Here is an 18,111-nt window from a genome sequence, read left to right as displayed (position 1 = left end):
ACAGCAGAAACGGGAACCCAGCACGCTGACAGTGGAGACCCATACAAAATTTAGATTATCTCTGTGAATGGTTTACACCAAGACCTGACTCCCCTGTCTCGAGACGGGTAGGATTTACCAGAATTTAATTTCTCTCTTCTTGTTCTTTAGTGGACAGAGTGGTACAGTCAGGCATGTTTTTATGAACAGGATCACATCTCATTATGTCAAGGGACATGTACATTTCCCACCAGAATTAATGTCAGGAGTCATTATGCCATCACTCGAAGTCAGCAGGAGAATAGGCCCCAATAGACTGCATGCCAATTAGTGCTTATCATGAGCAAGCTTATCTTAAAAGACTTAGTTAGAAGATACCCATAGGTCTGCACCTTCATTTCTTTTCTAATTCAAACATTAGCAAACTTCAGGAAAATTTTTCCTAAAAAAACTCTCCTTTACAGAGCAGGAAGTTCTGCTAATTGTTACCGACGCTCTCTCTCTAAGCATCTATATACATAGCATTCATTGCTACGCTCTCTATGGGTCAGATTAAAAAAAAAAAAAAGACAACAACTCCCATTATGACACTTGTGGCCCAGACCTAATGTACTGAGCTCTTTTGAAAGTCTGGCCTAAGATGTGAATGTATCACACAGACAGTTGACAGAGAAGTCAGAGTGAGAGCACAGGTGAATGCTTCTTACTGTAAATGCAAAGCGGGCATCTTTGGTGATATCCCAGTGCCAGGGGAAGACAGAGGAGCGTCGTCGTCTGCGTGAGGACATGCCTGGCCACCAGAAATGCCCTTCTTCCTTGGGAGCCCCAAAGGCATCAGAAACATCATACTCTGCCAGCTCCTGGAAAACCTGAACAGAGAAGAGAGAAGTTGCCATCACATCTCTAAGTACACTGTGCTTCACTGCAGCTCCCTGTTCATTGAGCGGATAGGTCAGAGTGCCAGGAAGGAACGAGACAGAGCCTTGAGCTCTATCTCACCTGGGTGGACGTCAGCTGAAAACCTGTCTTGAGAAGGTAGACACTCTTATCCACTGTGGCAATGCAGACACAGCTTCCCTTCGCGGCTTTAACCTTGAGGTTCACAACATCACCAGGCCTTGTCTCATTCGCTGAAAGTGTCACTGAAACCTAGGTATTTAAAAAAACCCTCATTATCTCACATAATGTTCAGATGACAAAACTACAAAGAGTAACAAGAGAGGCCATCCTCTCCACTGGCAGTGTTGCCGATACCTGGTTTTCAAAGGAGGACTTGACAGTGAATTGCAAACTGTCTGTGACCCCTTCTCCATTCTCCCTGACGTAATACACCAAGAGACGGCCCAGAGGAGCCATGCTGTGAGCCACCACAAAATGGAGGAAGGTCATGCAGACTTCAACCTCTGCTGCAGGGGGGTTGGTAGGTGCTAAATGACAAATTGTACAAAGCACATAGTTATTTGTCAAAGGGAGTGTCCGCCACCCATGACTACTACCAGACCTGGTGTCCTCCCCTGCAGCCCCCATATCTGCTACCAGGTCCGGCGTCTGTCCATGTCTCATCCCCACGCACTACCAGGCTCAGTCTCCTTCTCCCCAATCAAGTGCTAACAGGCCCAGCATCCATCTGAGCCTCCTCCCCCATCCACAACATCCCTCTGTGCCTCCTGCCACATAAGAACGGCCTTACTGAGTCAGACCAATGGTCCATCTAGCCCAGTAGCTTGTCTTCCGATAGTAGCCAGTGCCACATGCTTCAGAGGGAATGAACAGAACAGGATGATTATTGAGTGATCCATCCCCTGCTGTCCACTCCCAGCTACTGGCAGTTACAGGCTAAGGACACCGAGAGCATTGGGTTGCATTCCTGACCAGCTTGGCTAATAGCCACTGATGAACCTATCTTCCATGAACTTATCTAATTCTTTTTTTAACCCAGTTATACTTTTGGCCTTCATAACATCCCCTTGTAACGAGTTTCACAGGTTGCCTGTGCATTGTGTGAAGAAATATTTCCTTATGTTTGTTTTAAATTTGCTGCCTATTAATTTCATTGGGTGACCCCTGGCTCTTGTGTTATGTGAACGGGTAAATAACACTTCCTTATGCACTTTCTCCACACCATTCATGATTTTATAGACCTCTATCATATCCCCCGAGTCTTCTCTTCTCCAGGCTGAAAAGTCACAGTCTTTTTAGTCTCTCCTCATATGGAAGCTGTTTCATACCCCTAAATCATTTTTGTTGCCCTTCTTTGTACCTTTTCCAACTCTAATATGTCTTTTTTGAGATAGGGTGATCAGAACTGCATGCAATATTCAAGGTGGGGGTGTACCATGGATTTATATAGGGGAATTATGATATTTTCTGTCTTATTAACTATCCCTTTCCTAATGGTTTCTAACATTGTTAGCTTTTTTGACTGCCGCTACACATTAAGCAGATGTTTTCAGAGAAGTATCCATAACTCCAAGATCTCTTTCTTGAGTAGTACCAGGTAATTTAGTCCCCATCACTTTTTATGTATCGTTGGGTTTATATTTTCCAATGTGCATTACTTTGCATTTATTAACACGGAATTTCATCTGCCATTTTGATGCCCAGTCACCCAGTTTTGTGAAATCCCTCTGTAATTCTTTGCAGCCTGCTTTGGACTTAACTATCCTAAGCAATTTTGTATCCTCTGCAAATTTTGACACCTCACTGTTTACCCCTTTTTCCAGATCATTCATGAATATGTTGAACAGCCCTGGTCCCAGTACAGATCCCTGGGGGACATCGCTATTTACCTCTCTCCATTTTGAAAACCACTCAGTGTTACACAGCCCAGCATCCTTCCCCCATCCTGCCCTGAGCATTACCAAGCCCAGCATCTCTTTCCCGTCATGTACTACCTGTGCCAGCATCCTTTTCCCTCCATATCTCCAACTGCACCCTTCCACACATTCATTCTGTGCCCTTTAGCATGAGCAAGGAACAGCTAAGGGGCTTAACAATAAACAGGTTTGTCTGCACTAAGAGGGAAGCCCTCATTCTAGATAAGGGGGAGGATTAGCACTTTTGTTGCTAGGTTAAGATTTTAGCTACTGACCTGTTCCTGGCAAATGAGTGACATGGATGTTCTTATCAAAGGGGAAGGTGGCTCTTTTGCTTCTTTGCTGTGTGATGTTACCAGGCTGCAGCCCTGAAAGGACAATATTACCTCGCGATGCAACTTCGTAATGTAGAGTGAAATTACATGGACACGTGGACTTCACGGCGATCTGGGCCTCCTCTCCCACCTGGGGAAAGAGACACAGCAGCCAAGGGTCAGGTTTGTTATAATGAACACTTCAGACCCTTCTTATTATCTGTAAAGCACAGAACTGCAGTTGGGGATGAGCATCACACAGAAGACATGGCCCCTACCCCAAGGAGCTCACAAGATGAAGAGATTGTTATATTCACCCTGAACAGTCTGGTGAATTCCCCCCATGCCAAAGGAGTACCTGTGTGCAGCACTTTGGTCCCTGAGAATCTAACAGGAGGATGAGGAGGAGGAGCTACATGGATTAGTGTAAGGCAGTGTTTCCCAAACTTGGGACGCCACTTGTTCAGGGAAAGTCCCTGGCGGGCTGGGCCGGTTTGTTTACCTGCCGCGTCCACAGGTTCGGCCGATCACGGCTCCCACTGGCCGCAGTTCGCCGCTCCAGGCCAATGAGGGCTGCAGAAAGCAGCAGCCGGTACGTCCCTCGGCCCGCGCCGCTTCCCGCAGCCCCCATTGGCCTGCAGCAGCGAATTGCAGCCAGTGGGTGCCGCGATCGGCCAAACCTGCGGACGCGGCAGATAAACAAACCGGCCCAGCCCGCCAGGGGCTTCCCCTGAACAAGCGGCGTCCCAAGTTTGGGAAACACTGGTGTAAGGAATAAAGGAATCTCTGGAATCCTGAGGGTTAAGCACTTTGGCACAGAGCAGCTGTCCGAATGGGCTGAATTTTAGACATCCCTTTACAAGGTTCAGATCTCACAGTAATGGGAAGGGGGAAGGTGTAATATGTGCTTTGCTGTTTAATTGAGATTACACATGGTGATTACTGTAACGTGCAGATACTAATTCATACACAACAGGCCCGTCCTGAAATAAATCAGGAAAATCTGAACTGGGAAGAAAGTTCATTTATGATGTTGACTCTATGAGCCACACCAAACAAACAGACAGAAGGAGTGCTTCCCTTTCCCAGGCAGATACACCTAGTATCTGCAAGAGGTTTCAGATCAGTGCCCTTGTTTTCTGCGCTGTCTCTGCACCTCCAGTAGGTGGGAAAGAGCAAGCTGTACCCTGCCCAGAGCTACTGTCCGTACAGGAATTCCCAGGAGGGAGGGAGGGAGTCCTTTGAGGGTTGGCTGTTAGCACTGCCATTCACCACAGGATAGGTCAGTCTTAGGCAGCATCTTTTCAAGGTCTGGGAGTCACTGACTTGTCACTGGCTCACGGTACCTTCTGTGGGGCAGAGGAGCACTTCATCAGCAGGACAAGCGTCCTCCTTTTGGGATTTGGGAATTAATATGTGTTATTGTGAGGCCACATTTCCCCACACTCAGCACCGTCTGCAGCTCCCAGCTACCCTCATCCATTTAAGGTACAATATAATGTTCAATTAATGCTGAAAATGGAGTAACAAACCTGAATCCCAATGAAATATTTTGAGAAGCCTCTCTCTTAAGTGCTAATAGTCCCACCTCCCTACTGCATGCACATGGTGCAAACCAAAACAGTGGCACAGGGAAGTGAAAAGCTACCAAATGGTTAAGTGCAGTGAAATGCAGAAGGGTCCAGAGAGAAGAGCCTTGTGATGTTAAATATTTGAGGCATTTAGAGTTCCCGAGAGCAAAATGATGAAACTGTTCATGAAAAAAATATGTAGTTAATTGGAACACCCAGTAAGAACTGGCTGAGCTGAAGAAATGGTTCCCACATCAGCTGGTCACACAATTCCCAGCTTTCCCACAGCAGAATTATTTCTAATCAGGTTATAATAAGAACAATGTGTTCAGATTAGTAGTGTATAATCCCCTTTCCATACCTCAGAAATCTTGTAAAAGATTAATTAGCCATTAAACGGCCATGAAATGCAACCATAAAACTCCCTTATTTGGCTACTCTGACTCTGAAACTCAGCCTACCAGGCCTGCTGATGATATAGTAGTAGGTCAGATATATGGACCACCAGATCCCAAAGTACTTTACAAAGCAAATATACAAACCCATCACTGACATGCAGTCTCTTCTGGGGTGGAGAACAGAACTTAAATGATGATCAGCACAACAAAAAGGGTGGGAAATTCTGGCTATGGACATATCTACTCTTAGGATACATATCATGAAAACTTTTACACACAGAAGGGAAGCTCAGTTTTTAAGGTCTCCTCCCAAAAGTCACCACCCTCTCTTATAGAAAACTACAAGATACTCAGTTTATTTACCTTTGGGAGGTAAAGGACTGAAATGATGCTTCTGGGATTCAGACTCTTAATTCCAAGGAGACTAGACAGTTGATTTGAACCAAAATTTTAATATCGTTGTCATTTTTACTATCCAATTCATACGGACTTTAGGGTGTGGGGAGCTAGTTTGTGCTCTGAGCTCTGAAGTCCAGTGGGTCTCCACTGGGGATCAAAACTCTCTCTTCACACACCCCTATACTTTAGGAAACATGGTACATTCTCAGGGGCAGGTAAGGCTGGCAGCACCATGAGTGAAGTAGCTCATGGCTAAAGATGGGTCAATGTCTAAAGTGAAGCCTCTTAAGGTCTGCCATGGATACAATAATAGGCTATAGCCCCCAGATATATCTGGAAATACTTCATTAGGACAACAAATATGAATGAGCCAAGAAATGCAGAGGTCATCATAATGTAACATGAAGTTGTCCTACCTGGAAAGGCTTGTCTGGTGCTTGGAGCTGGATATGGCACTTGCTAGGTGAGTACCAGCTGCTGATAGACAAGTAGTTTGGCAGATACTGGTCCCCTGCAGGTTTCCCATCAATTGCTGTCACTTTGGTCTTAAGAAGAAATGCATGTGAATGTTATTCACACCTAGAAAGCTGGGCTCCTGTCCCGCCCCATCATGCAGTCCTCACCACCACTCCCACTCCAGACACTGCCCTCTCCCACTTTCTCTTTTGCTATCTTTAAAGTACTGTGATAATACACTCACTTTCTACTGAGATGTTTGAAACTTACTCTTAATGCCACGCTGTATTTGATCTACTCAGAGCAGACAACTCTATCCTGTTGTTATTATTATCATCAGTTCTATCGGCAATACGGAGTTGGATAAATATTCACTGCAGTTCAAAGGTGAAAGTTTAAGTCTGAGCTAAAAAGCGTCCCAGTGTCACTACAGAGACAGGGTGGGTGAGATAATACCTTTCATTGTTGGTGAAAGAGACAAGCTTTCAAGCTCACACAGAGCTCTTCTTCAGATCACTGACTGATTTCCCATTTTTAGCACCAATTCACAAAGTGCACGTTTGACAAGATTAGCTCTATTAAAGCCCATTAATCCTATAAAGAGCTTTTACTCACCTCCAGCCAGACATACTGGGCAGCTGTAGGAATAGAGGGGATTTCAAACTCCACTAAGCCACTTCTGGATACCAGTTCACTTGTGTAAACGTTATCCTTTGGAGTTAACTCAGCTTTGATTCGAATCGTGACCTCATCAGCTGGGCTCCCATCAGGGTAAGTGACTTCTACCTAAACAGTCATTTAATTAATAAAACTAGCCCTTTCATGTTATTAGCAATTCCATACAGTTATAAAACTCAGCACCACATAAAAGGAACATTTCAGCACATGGTGTATAACACGTTAGGATAAATTGCCCATATAGCCTTTCTATCAAACACCCTGAGTGTCCCCATATCCTCTACCTTACCTTCCCTTTGTAGGGTAGGCCAGGTTTGAACTGCTTCCTAGTATCCTTGGTGTACTTGATGTCAATCAGCTGTTTCTGAACAGGCGTTGAGTCATCAAACGTGACCTGCTTGCTCCCATCAGAGCTGGTCACAGTGGCCCAAATATTAACCGTGCCTCGGAAATGCTCTGGGACATCAGCTGGCATCATGTCTCTCACACACACATCGAAAACAGCAGAGCCATCAATCTACCAGCCAGGCCAGGGAAGGAAAACATTACTCAGCATGTGCAGTTAAAAAAGTGTTTCTGGTCAAATACAGAACATGGGGCTTGCTTTCTTTGGGGGGTGATGGGGTATTTCTTTGTTTTATTTTAAAGGGTCTTGGGTATGGGGACACATTCCCTAAGGGAAAAAATACCTGTTCATCCATACTCTGTCCTAGCACTGCCCCAACCTCCATCACTCTCACACATTCTCCCCATCTGTATATTCTAAAATACCTAGCACTCCGTTAGCACTATCTCATTAAACACCCCTCCTCCAAATATTGACACAGTCAGATAACATGGGAAATGCTCTCGTATTTTTAGTATGTAGAGCGCAGGTAACACATTTAGACCCTGATTCTGCATCACTGAATCAAAGGAAGCTTTGGTATTGATGTCAAAGGGTGCAGATCAGGCCTTTCTATTGCAGCTGATTTAATGATTCCCCGCACCTCTACGGTTTTGAGGACAGGGTGTCCCACTTCATGCCTGTAGTACCCCACTCCATTTATAGTCATGTTGACAGTTAACTTTCCTGTCACTGGTTTCCCAAACGTGTATCTGAAAGAGAAGAAGCAAGATAATGAAAACCTCAGATTGGCTCCTCTCCATTTCCTTGATTAACCCCATGCTGGACCCACAACGCCTGCATACCTAGAACTCAGAATATAAAAGTCACCGCAAGAGGCTATTTCTAAATGCCAATGGTTAATATCTCAGTGAAGGTTTTTACATTAGAAACTTCCAAACAATTGATCTAAACTAAAACTAGACTGAGAACAGAAAGATCCTGTCTCCAGCTTTGCAGGCTTCTGTACACAGTGGCATCCAGACTAACGGAGACTATCTGACTTGAAAGTCAGATTAATCTCAGGCTCCATCTGTTTTATGATTTTTTTTAAACTCAGCACAATCTTCTTCTAATTTCTATATTTTCTTTTTTCTGTTGAAAAAAACCCAGCATGTAGGCTCCTCCCCAATACAAACATTTCATGTTCATTCTGAGAGGAACAGACAGCTACTTTTAAAAGTTTCAGTGGAAACAGTTCTTTTTAAAATTTAAATAACAGCATCTGCAATTCAGACATAGCAGTCTTATGCCAGCATAATGATGAGAAATAGAAAGTGAAACTGAGCAGTCTAGGACCACTCTCCTAGACAGAGTGAAATGCAAAAAATAAACAAATGGTGGAAAGTGCATTCAGTGTTTAAATCATTTCACGTTTAAATTATTATAACAACAAAGATGACTTTTTTCTCCTACCACGCCACTTTTAACTTGAAAAGGGGTCCCTTTAATAGGAAAGTTTATCTATGCTTAGATGAAAATTTTCTTTCTTTGAGCAATAAGGTCTACAGATTTGTTACAATGGGTACTTCAGCCTGCTTGTAGTTTGAGGGCAGAACTAGACTTGTCAGTCACTGGCAGCAGGGGACTGTCCCACCCACAGAAATTCCGCTCTGACTTCATTGAGACAACTTTCACAGTCAGGATAATTCTATTCTACTTTTCTAAATTAGGTATATTGTATACTAGGTACTGTCTAGGTATATTCTCCTAGACAGTAAGGCAACAAGACTTCTACTGAAAAAGAGCATTGGCTAAAGCCTGGATGATCAATATGTACCATTTGATGAATTGGTGGCCACATGGCTGCCTAGCAAATCTCATGACAAGAGATATGATTCTTCTGCCCTCAGATTGTCAGTGTTCCCAGTTCCCACAGAGCAGACTTTGATGCTTGACAAAAGAAAGAGTATTTCTTGCATTTACTTTGGGAATGAAAGCTATGACAGTTGTGAGGACTACCTCTCCGAATTAAGAGTACAATACTAGTCTCATCTGAGAGCGCACAACTCCATAAACTCATCTGACTGCAAATAAATAGTTAATTGGAAGTCCACTTTAATGGATAGGAAGTATATGATACCTCCCACAATTACTTAATTGAGAAAGTGTTGTAAGGACCAGAATGAGGTTCCAAAGTTGTGCTTTTTAACTTTGGAGAGGCTGGAATCAGGGGAGGTCTCCTAAGAGGGTATTTAATGTCAGGTTTTGTACAAAACTTTATTTTCTTGAACATAATGAGAATGTTATAGTACAGAGACTTGATCTTTTGCTTGAATGTCCTCAGGTATCCATAGTAGAGGCCTCTTGGAGGAATCCAAGGCTATGTTTCACTTGTCCAATATGGTACTTTTATTTGCTGATTTACTTCTTTTATTTGCTGACTTTCTTCTAGAGTCCAAGAGTGATAATCACTTCAACCCTATATCCATTTTGAACCTAATGTATATATTGCAATAGCAAACTTCCTCTTTGAGGTAGAGACACTGAAATATCCAATGTTAGGTGAGTCAGGCTGTAGAGAGCTACAGCCTCTTCAGGCAGAAAGGCATAAACAAACAGTGCCAATCCCCTCTCTCCTTGCTATCTTTTGTATGGTCTGGGGGAGCAGCAGCAAAGGTGGGGAGGTATATAGCAGAGATTTTGCCCAGCTTTGGAGAGATCATCCCTTACCTCACATCCTAGGTCCTGACACATGGAGAGGCCCACAGCGCACTTTATTGTTGTTTGCAGATACCAGAAATCAATCACCAGTCAATTAAAATTACTTTCAATAAATGAGGATACTTCTGGCTGCAGCTTCCACTCTGTTTAATCCAACTTCTGCCATGAAAGCCTTGGTGTTCTTCCAACACCTGCTAAGGGGGTGAGGTAGGAGACACAGACCATTCATTTTGCCTTTGCCTTCCTCAGCCTAGCTCGCTCCCTGAAGCCTGCAGGGGAACCAGCTGCCTCAAACACCTCAGAAGTAGAAACAGAGCTGAGGGGAGCATCTCCGCAAATAGCAAATGCAATCCTGGGACATGACTAGGAATTAGATGGATATATTATTGAGCCTAACTGTTTGTCAGAAATTTGAAATAAAGTTTGGAATTTTCCTCAGAAAAGCTCTTCAGCTGGGACGGATGGATGAGCCACCAGTGGCTGGGGAAGCAAATAAGACTGCAAGGAACTTCAGGAGATGAGGCATTCCTGTGCTGGCAGTGACTGACAGGTCCGGTTTTGCCCCCAAACTGCAGGAAGGCTGAAGTACCCATTGTAATGGATCTGTGGACCTTAGCATGATGAAGAATTGCTATGGTGCTAAGCCAAACATCAGAGCAGCTTCCTCTTCTTCCAGAGACTTTATGCATAAAGGATTCACTCAACACACAGTACAGCATACAATAAGAGATGTGTATGCGATGGAGGAATTAGAAACTTTATTACGGAAGCCAGGAGACCACGGGTATCTGAGCATCACATCCAAACGTGCAGTGACAGGAAAATCATCTGACAATGCTCCAAAGTCATGCTGGAAAGTTTGGAGGATGAGACACATACTCCCTCTGAGCTTAGATGATTACACCATCCCACAGCTACACTGCAACCTATAAAATATGGGACTGTATCTGTGGCATGTCCCCTACCTGGCATGGACAATTCCCTTTTCACAAGTCGCAAGATCTCGGATATAGAGAGGTGGGTCAATCAACAGCTCAAATTTTGGTAACACTAAAATGGAGCAAAAAAGAGAAGAGGTGTTTTACAAATATCTTAGCATCCAGGATGTATTAACAGCTATATATCTCTGACAAGATCCCTTCTTGTGGTTGGAGCACTGCAGGCAAGGTGAAGACGCACAGCCTTGAATAGAGAATGAAAGCAACATATCAATATCAGCTGATGCATCAAACCAGAATCCTACTAGCAAGGTGCTATTAAGTAACCATTCCCTGGAACGAGTTAGTGATCAGCTGCCCCACATCCATACATCATGTTCCCATACGGAGGATCCGAGCTACAGAACTGAACCCAAAACTTCATTTAGGGGTTGGGTTGCAGGCACAGTGCTTCGCTTCTTGGAGCCAGGGGCAGGAGCACCTTGCATTACCTGCAGTACCTCCCAGCGTCATTTCAGGAATAGGTCTGAAGACATTCAGAGACTGGAACAATGAGCACAGTATAAATATCTCAGTGGACAGGGTCAGATATTGCACTTGGGGATCTGGGGGGAACAATCTCCATTTCTCATCAGCCAGAGGGACTCTGAGATAGGGCAGGGGGCATTAAGAGCAAAAATAAGAGAGGGGCGATGAGTAGGAATTATGAGTCCCAAGATAGGATCTAATGAGGGAAGGAAAAACCTTAGTGACTGACTTAAAATAACTTTAACAGTTTTTCCAAAATAAAGTGAAGTCTTTGTTACCTATATGCATGGATTGTGCCACATGATGATGAATATAACCCCCTTTATATTATAAAAGATTATATCAACTAAGAGTCTGGTTAAATTTCAAGAGTCCATTTCCTGCCACATGTTACATCTGACAGGAATTTTTTCTCCTGGAATTTTTGATACATCATTTCTTGATTATTTCAACTCAACTCAAAAATATTTCATAATGTCAGTATTCTGAATATTTTGGGGATTATGATCAAAGTTGACTTGCAGGCAATAACTCACCATATTTCTGAACTTCAAAGGATTTGTTGTATGCGTGCCCTTGCATTTCAGCAAAGATGAACCACTCGCCAAATACTGGCTGATCAGACAAGGGGAAACTCATATTTACAATACCTAGGAGAGAAGAAAAGACACTTTGAGCCCTCTCTGAATATCAGACAATCTCTGTAAAGGTTTATTTCAATAAAACCACCCAAAAGGCAGAAATTAAAGTTAACTAGCAGAGGAAAATAAAGTTATGCTAAACTGTAACAGGTAGAAATTTACCACAACAAAATGGCTTCAGATTGCTCCATTCTATCATCCGAGACCCCCGAGGATCCTAGAAAATTGTTTAGGACAAGAGACATTATCACAAAATAGGCAAATTTCACTAGTACTTTTAACTGTCAGCCTGCAACAAACAATTTCACTTTCACACAAATAATTAGCATCAATCTGCTAAAAAACAATAATAATCCATTGCTTGGGCTATTTTGTGTCAACACTAAAGCCAGTCAGTCAGTTAACAAAAGTACAGACCATGGTGTCAGCTCTTCCATTTCTTGTCAGATAAAGAAATTAGTTAAAAGAGGATGGTCAAAGAAAGGGTCCCTCATTCCCCTCAAAACAAAGAAGAAAGGGAGAGGGGCATATGAGTAATCTAGTAAGATCTCTCCATCTCCATGCATTTCAAATGCGTCCATTATCATAAGTCTGGGTGCAAAGAGAATCATATTACCCAGCCAGATGCAGCATAGAAATGTATCTGCACAAGTAAAATAAGAGAGATGGGTAAGGTTGTTATATTCATAAACCCCAGTGGATGTAACCAATTTGTTCAGTTTTCCTTTGAAAAGGCATTTATGGGAAAAAATTTCTGAACTCCAAGCAGAGATGGTGATGATAGATTTGGCAGAGCATGAACTTGTGACCTGCTCCCTTCAGAGAGGCCACAGTGACCCTGTATAATGATGCCACTTGCTAAATGGTGGATACTCACGACTATGTAGGCTTCAATCTGAAAGAAACAAAGAATAAAATCACCCATGAGACAAAGCCATATTTTTCTATCTTGTGAGAAGCTGTGAGGCTGGCACAAGTAGGGTATCCCACAGAGTTTCTGGCCCCTGCATGTTGGTGCAGAAGGGACACGTAATATCCACTCATCTGAAAAAGCAGTTTAGTCAAACAACCATTTCACTCAAGCATCTGACTTGAAAACTAGCCCTTCAGACCTCTGCTTAAGTGACTGATCCTGGCCTCTGGATGCTCCCATAATATCAGTGTCAAAGTACTAGTCTCTCAAGCACTCCTCCTCCACAGCTGCTTTGGCCTAATTATGTTTTATTGCATTACAGTATTACACCTACACAAAGCAATTAAAGATTATCACTTACTCCTACCCTTTGGCTACAATGTGGCCAAATTCAGAAACTAAACTTAAAACTACAACGTCTTAGCAAGCACATGAATTATACCACCACATAGTAGGAGATACCAGAGCAACTGAAGATGAAGGGAACAGCCACTCACTACATTGCTGTGTAACTCCATGTATGTGTGTGATAAACAGGAAATGCTGAACACTTAAGACATTTTACTATGGGAAGGAAAGCTATTCGCTTACCTTCTCATTGATCGGTCGCAGGTCAGAAGTGACCATAAACAGGTTTATCAGCACTAAAAAGGGAAAAAAGGGAAAATTTATTAATCATCAAAGCTGGTACTCAACAAGAGTTGTGGTCTCAGGGATTATTCTTAAAAGGAGTTCTGGTCTAAGTATTAAAGTTTTTGCATGCAAAAGTGTAGACTGTGAGGTTCACAGAGGCTACTTTACCTTTCTGCTTCGGTTTATAGACAGGCTTGTCAGTCTGGATGAACACCGATGAGCCTTTGCTATCTATGGTTACTGTGGTATAGTTATGAAAGATGTAACCTTCCTCCGTTAGGTGCCGGTTTCCCCAGACTTTTAAATGTGCTTGTCCACGAAGCCCTGAAGGCACCTAGAAAACAGACCATGAGGTGGGGAAGAAACAGGACTTGAAAGAGTCTTTGTGTTTACAGGGGAGAACATAGAATTGGAAGGGACCTCGAGAGGTCATCTAGTCCAGTCCCCTGCACTCAAGGCAGGACTAAGTATTATCGTGGTTTATTCATGTCAAAGCCTCAACAGCAAAATTGATACAAATAAATTACCACCCCATCTAAAGATGAAGGGAAGAGACACCCACTAAATCTGTGTGTGTGTGAGAGAGAGCATGCAGTCAGTAGAAAATGCAAAACACAGACATTTTAGAGTTATAAGGCAAGCTTTAAGAGAGGCATAGTTATGTCAGTAGCACAGCATGAAGCCCTCTCTCCCTTCCTCCATCACCCAAAGCAAAGCAGTCTCTGACCTGCCTATGCATCTCCTTCTGACCTGAACTCCCCCAATTCTAGCTAATCAGGGTTCAAGAATTAAGCAGTGAAATCTTCCAACAGTTTAAGATCTTTACCCTGTTCTTAAAATTAGGGTTAAATTGATGTTAAAAAAAGAGCCCATCATAATTGTGTGCAACTTCCAAGAGCAGGATAAAGGGAAAGAGGTGACCCAAGGTAATTAAATTTTATTATCCCTAACGGGCAGCAAAAGTATACTTAACATGACCTAATTAGGAGTCACCCTAACTTAACCTCACTTGCTAAGCAGGGAGGAGTGATGCAAATCCAAGTGAAAGTCAGAGTGGTTGGGGACAGACGTTACTATTTGGGAGCATGGACTCTGTTTAAAAAGAGTCCTAAATACCATTTGATCCTTTACTTCCAGCATTTAAAGACAGAACTGATCAGAGTCAAACAGAACCCTTGTGTCTGCTCAGGGATCACGAGGACTGAAATCACTGATGAGCAGGTAGAAGGGGATAGCGTGCAATGAAAACCAATGCAGACGATACAGCAGCAGTGAGTTTCCTCGCTACTTGGTGAACTCATTAAGAGCTTGCTAAGAGGTAGAACCTCAGAGCGCTGCTAGAGGCAGAGGCAGTAGCAAGTGGCAAGCAGAGAGCGGTAGAAAGCGATCACAGAGACAGTGGTGAGCAGCAGCAAAGATGGCAGAGACCACAATAGCAGGAAGAAGTCGCACTGCTCAACCCCCTTCAGGGAGGTGAACCCCTGTGAACAAACCCTGAATTCTGGGATTTTTACTTCAAACAACCGGGAGTGGGTGCAGCAGAGGAAAAGGGGAGTGGTGTGTTACAGGAAAAGGGGAGTGGTGTGTTACAGGACATTCACTCATCAGACTTCAACACCACAAGATGGAAAATGGAGGCAAAGGACTATTGCCCAAGATACTGTGCGGTGGGTGTGAACTCATGGTTTGCATACTTTTGAAACATTGTTATGGTGTTTTCCCAAATTAATGCTGAGTTCCTTCTCCCTTTTAATAAAAGTTTTCTTTTATTATACACAGACTCAGTACTTGCGAGAAGGCAAGAATTGCCTCTTAGAGGCACCTAGTGGTGGTGTTTGGTTTTCCTGGATTTCTGGGTGGAGGTTCAAAAGCCAGGTCTGTTTTGTAACATTATGAGGAACCACTAGATATTGAACCCAGCCCTTGTTGCTGTCGACACCACTTGATGAAAGTGATCACATATAAAAAAGTGAGACTCAGCCACTCCACCAAGTTAAACATTTTATGCTCCTCAGAATTGAGAGTAGATTCTTTGGATGCTTGCTAACCCTCTGGGATATGCCCCAAGTGTTTTACATAGGGAAATAATTAAGCATATTATAAAGTATATGGCATCATTGAAAGAAATTACACACATTTGCACACTCACTCTGTTTACAATTATCCCTTTGTTTCATACATATGAACCAAATACACAACAACAAAGTTTCTTTAGATAAAAATACAAATATAAAAAAATCTGTCACAGAGTGACATTATGATACCAGTTCAAGACAATTTAAAAGTGAAAGGGAGCAGTACACTGCCTTTATCAAAGTATGAAATCAGTAATGACTGATTCAATACTTTGTGAAATGTATTCAATAGTGAAATGCAAGCTTTGGGTGAACAAGTCTACAGAGGCTTCTTTAACTACGGATATGAGCTATAGCTCTCCTCACATTAGGCCTTCTTGCTGTGAAAGGATATGTGGTAATGGAGAATGTGCATTTGGATAAGTACATTGACCACATAAAAAAGAAGGAGAAATGTCTCAGACCCCTCCTGCAACCAGATTCCCAGGCTTAAACACTGGACAGAACAGCATGAATATCAGCCACAGGCAAACTGCAGAGCAGGAACAACAAACCTGGGGATATGACCAAAAAGAGGATAGCAGTAGGAATATACTATCAACCACCTGACCAGGATGGTGACAGTGCCGTGAAATGGTCATGGAGATTAGAGAAGCTACAAAGGCAGAAAATCCAATAATAATGGGGGATTTCAACTGTCCTCATATTGACTGGGTATATTGCACCTCAGGGAGGGATGCAGAGTTAAAATATCTAGACATCATAAATGACTGCTTCTTGAAGCAGCTAGTCCTGAAACCCACAAGGGGAGAGGCAATTCTTGATTTAGTCCTAAGTGGAGCACAGGATCTGGTCCAAGAGGTGAATATAGCTGAATCACTGATAACAGCAAACATAATGTCATTAAATTTAATGTCCTTGTAGGGCGAAAGAAACCCACCACAGTAGCATTGAACATCAAAAAGAAGAACTAAACAAAAATGCGGAATCTAGTCAAACAGAAATTAAAAGGATCAGTCACACTGGTGAAATGCCTGCAAACTGCATGAAGACTATTTTAAAAGACCACACTAGAAGCTTGAACAAAATGTATAACCCATTTTTTTTTAAAAGAGGACCCCCCCAAAAAAAGAGGGTATCATAGCTCAACAGCAGAGTAAAAGAGGCAGTTAGAGGCAAAAAGGCATCCTTTTAAATTTGGAAGTCAAATCCTACTAAGGACAATAGAAAGGAGCATAAACTGAGACAAGCCAAGTGTAAAAGTATAATAAGGCAGGCCAAGAAATAATCTGAAGAGCAACTAGCTAAAGACACAAAAACTATCAGCAAAATTTTTTTAAGTACATTACAAGCAGAAAGCCTGCCAAACAGTCAATGGAGCTACTGGACAATCAAGGTACTAAAGGAGCACTCAAGGAAGACGAGGCTGTTGCAGAAAAGCTAAGTGAAATTTTTGTATAGGTTTTCACTGCAAAGGCTATGGGGGAAATCCCCAGACCTGAGCCATTCTTTTTAGGTGACAAATCTGAGGTACTGTCCCAGATTGTGATGTCAGTAGAGGAGATTGTGGAAGAAACTGATAAATTAAACAGAATAAGTCACCAGCACCAAATGGTATTCACCCAAGAGTACTGAAGAAACTCAAATATGAAATTGTAGAACTACTAACTGTGGAATGTAACTTCTCTCTTAAATCAGCCTCTGTACCAGATGACTGGTGGGTAGCTAATATATTGCCTATTTTTTAAAAAAGGCTCCAGAGGTGATCCTGGCAATTACAGGCCAGTAAGCCTAACTTTAGTACCAGGCAAATTGGTTGAAACCCTAATAAAGAACAGAATTATCAGACACATAGAAGAACAAGATATGTTTGGGGGAAGAGTCAACATGGTTTTTGTAAAGGGAAATCATGCCTCACCAGTCTGTTGGAATTCTTTGAGGAAGTCAAACAAACATGTGGAAAAGGTTGAGTCAGTGGATATAGTGTACTTGGACTTTCAGAAAGCCTTTGACAAGGTCTCTCACCAAATGCTCTTAAGCAAAATAGGCAGACATGGGATAAAAGGAAAGGTTCTCTTATGGATCAATAAGTGGTTAAAAGATAGGAAGCAATTAGTGACTGGGCAACAAAATGGCAGATGAAAATCAATGTTGATAAGTGCAAAGCAATGCACGTTGGAAAAAAAATCCCAACTATACATACAAAATGATGGGGTCTGCATTAGCTGTTACTGTTCAAGAAAGAGATCTTGGAGTCATCATGGATAGCTCTCTGAAAATATCCTCTCAATGTGCAGCAGCGGTCAAAAAAGCAAACAATGTTAGGAATAAGGATAGATAACAAGACTGAAAATATCTTAATGCCACTATATACATCCATGCTACTCCCCTCCTTGAATAATGTGTGCAGTTCTGGTTGTTCCATCTCAAATAAGATGTATTGGAACTGGAAAAGGTGCAGAAAAGGGCAACACAAATACTTATGGGTATGAAACAACTTCCACATGAGGTAAGATTAAATAGACTAGGATTCTTTATTTTAGAAAAGAGATGACTAAGGGAGGATATGAAAAAGGTCTATGAAATCATGAATGGTATGGAGAAAGTGAATAGGGAAGTATTATCTACCCTTTCCCATAACACAAGAACTAGGAGTCACCCGATTAAATTAATAGTCAGCAGATTTAAAACAAACATCAGGAAGTACTTCTTCACACAAGGCA

The 18,111-nt window shown here is 42.5% G+C and overlaps 1 protein-coding gene across 3 annotated transcripts in view; it reads right to left on the bottom strand.

Moving 5' to 3' along the window:
• The window catches only part of CPAMD8 (C3 and PZP like alpha-2-macroglobulin domain containing 8), a 138,006-nt gene that overhangs the window by 68,047 nt on the left and 51,848 nt on the right, over positions 1 to 18,111 (bottom strand). For all 3 annotated transcript variants that reach the window (XM_043536043.1, XM_037886055.2, XM_007072122.4), the window contains 14 exons: positions 13,482 to 13,647; positions 13,272 to 13,324; positions 12,645 to 12,662; positions 11,930 to 11,984; positions 11,663 to 11,776; positions 10,626 to 10,710; positions 7,601 to 7,709; positions 6,901 to 7,128; positions 6,549 to 6,719; positions 5,894 to 6,022; positions 3,071 to 3,260; positions 1,234 to 1,406; positions 979 to 1,128; positions 687 to 848 (listed from right to left, as the gene is read on the bottom strand). In XM_043536043.1, coding sequence (XP_043391978.1) covers positions 687 to 848; positions 979 to 1,128; positions 1,234 to 1,406; positions 3,071 to 3,260; positions 5,894 to 6,022; positions 6,549 to 6,719; positions 6,901 to 7,128; positions 7,601 to 7,709; positions 10,626 to 10,710; positions 11,663 to 11,776; positions 11,930 to 11,984; positions 12,645 to 12,662; positions 13,272 to 13,324; positions 13,482 to 13,647 — 1,803 coding nt within the window. The remainder of the gene's footprint in view (positions 1 to 686; positions 849 to 978; positions 1,129 to 1,233; positions 1,407 to 3,070; positions 3,261 to 5,893; positions 6,023 to 6,548; positions 6,720 to 6,900; positions 7,129 to 7,600; positions 7,710 to 10,625; positions 10,711 to 11,662; positions 11,777 to 11,929; positions 11,985 to 12,644; positions 12,663 to 13,271; positions 13,325 to 13,481; positions 13,648 to 18,111) is intronic.

The sequence above is a fragment of the Chelonia mydas genome, chromosome 25 (assembly GCF_015237465.2).
Source record: "Chelonia mydas isolate rCheMyd1 chromosome 25, rCheMyd1.pri.v2, whole genome shotgun sequence".
Taxonomy (NCBI): domain Eukaryota; kingdom Metazoa; phylum Chordata; order Testudines; family Cheloniidae; genus Chelonia; species Chelonia mydas.
Note: the sequence above shows the minus strand (reverse complement) of the source record. Positions and strands in the feature narration are given on the sequence as shown.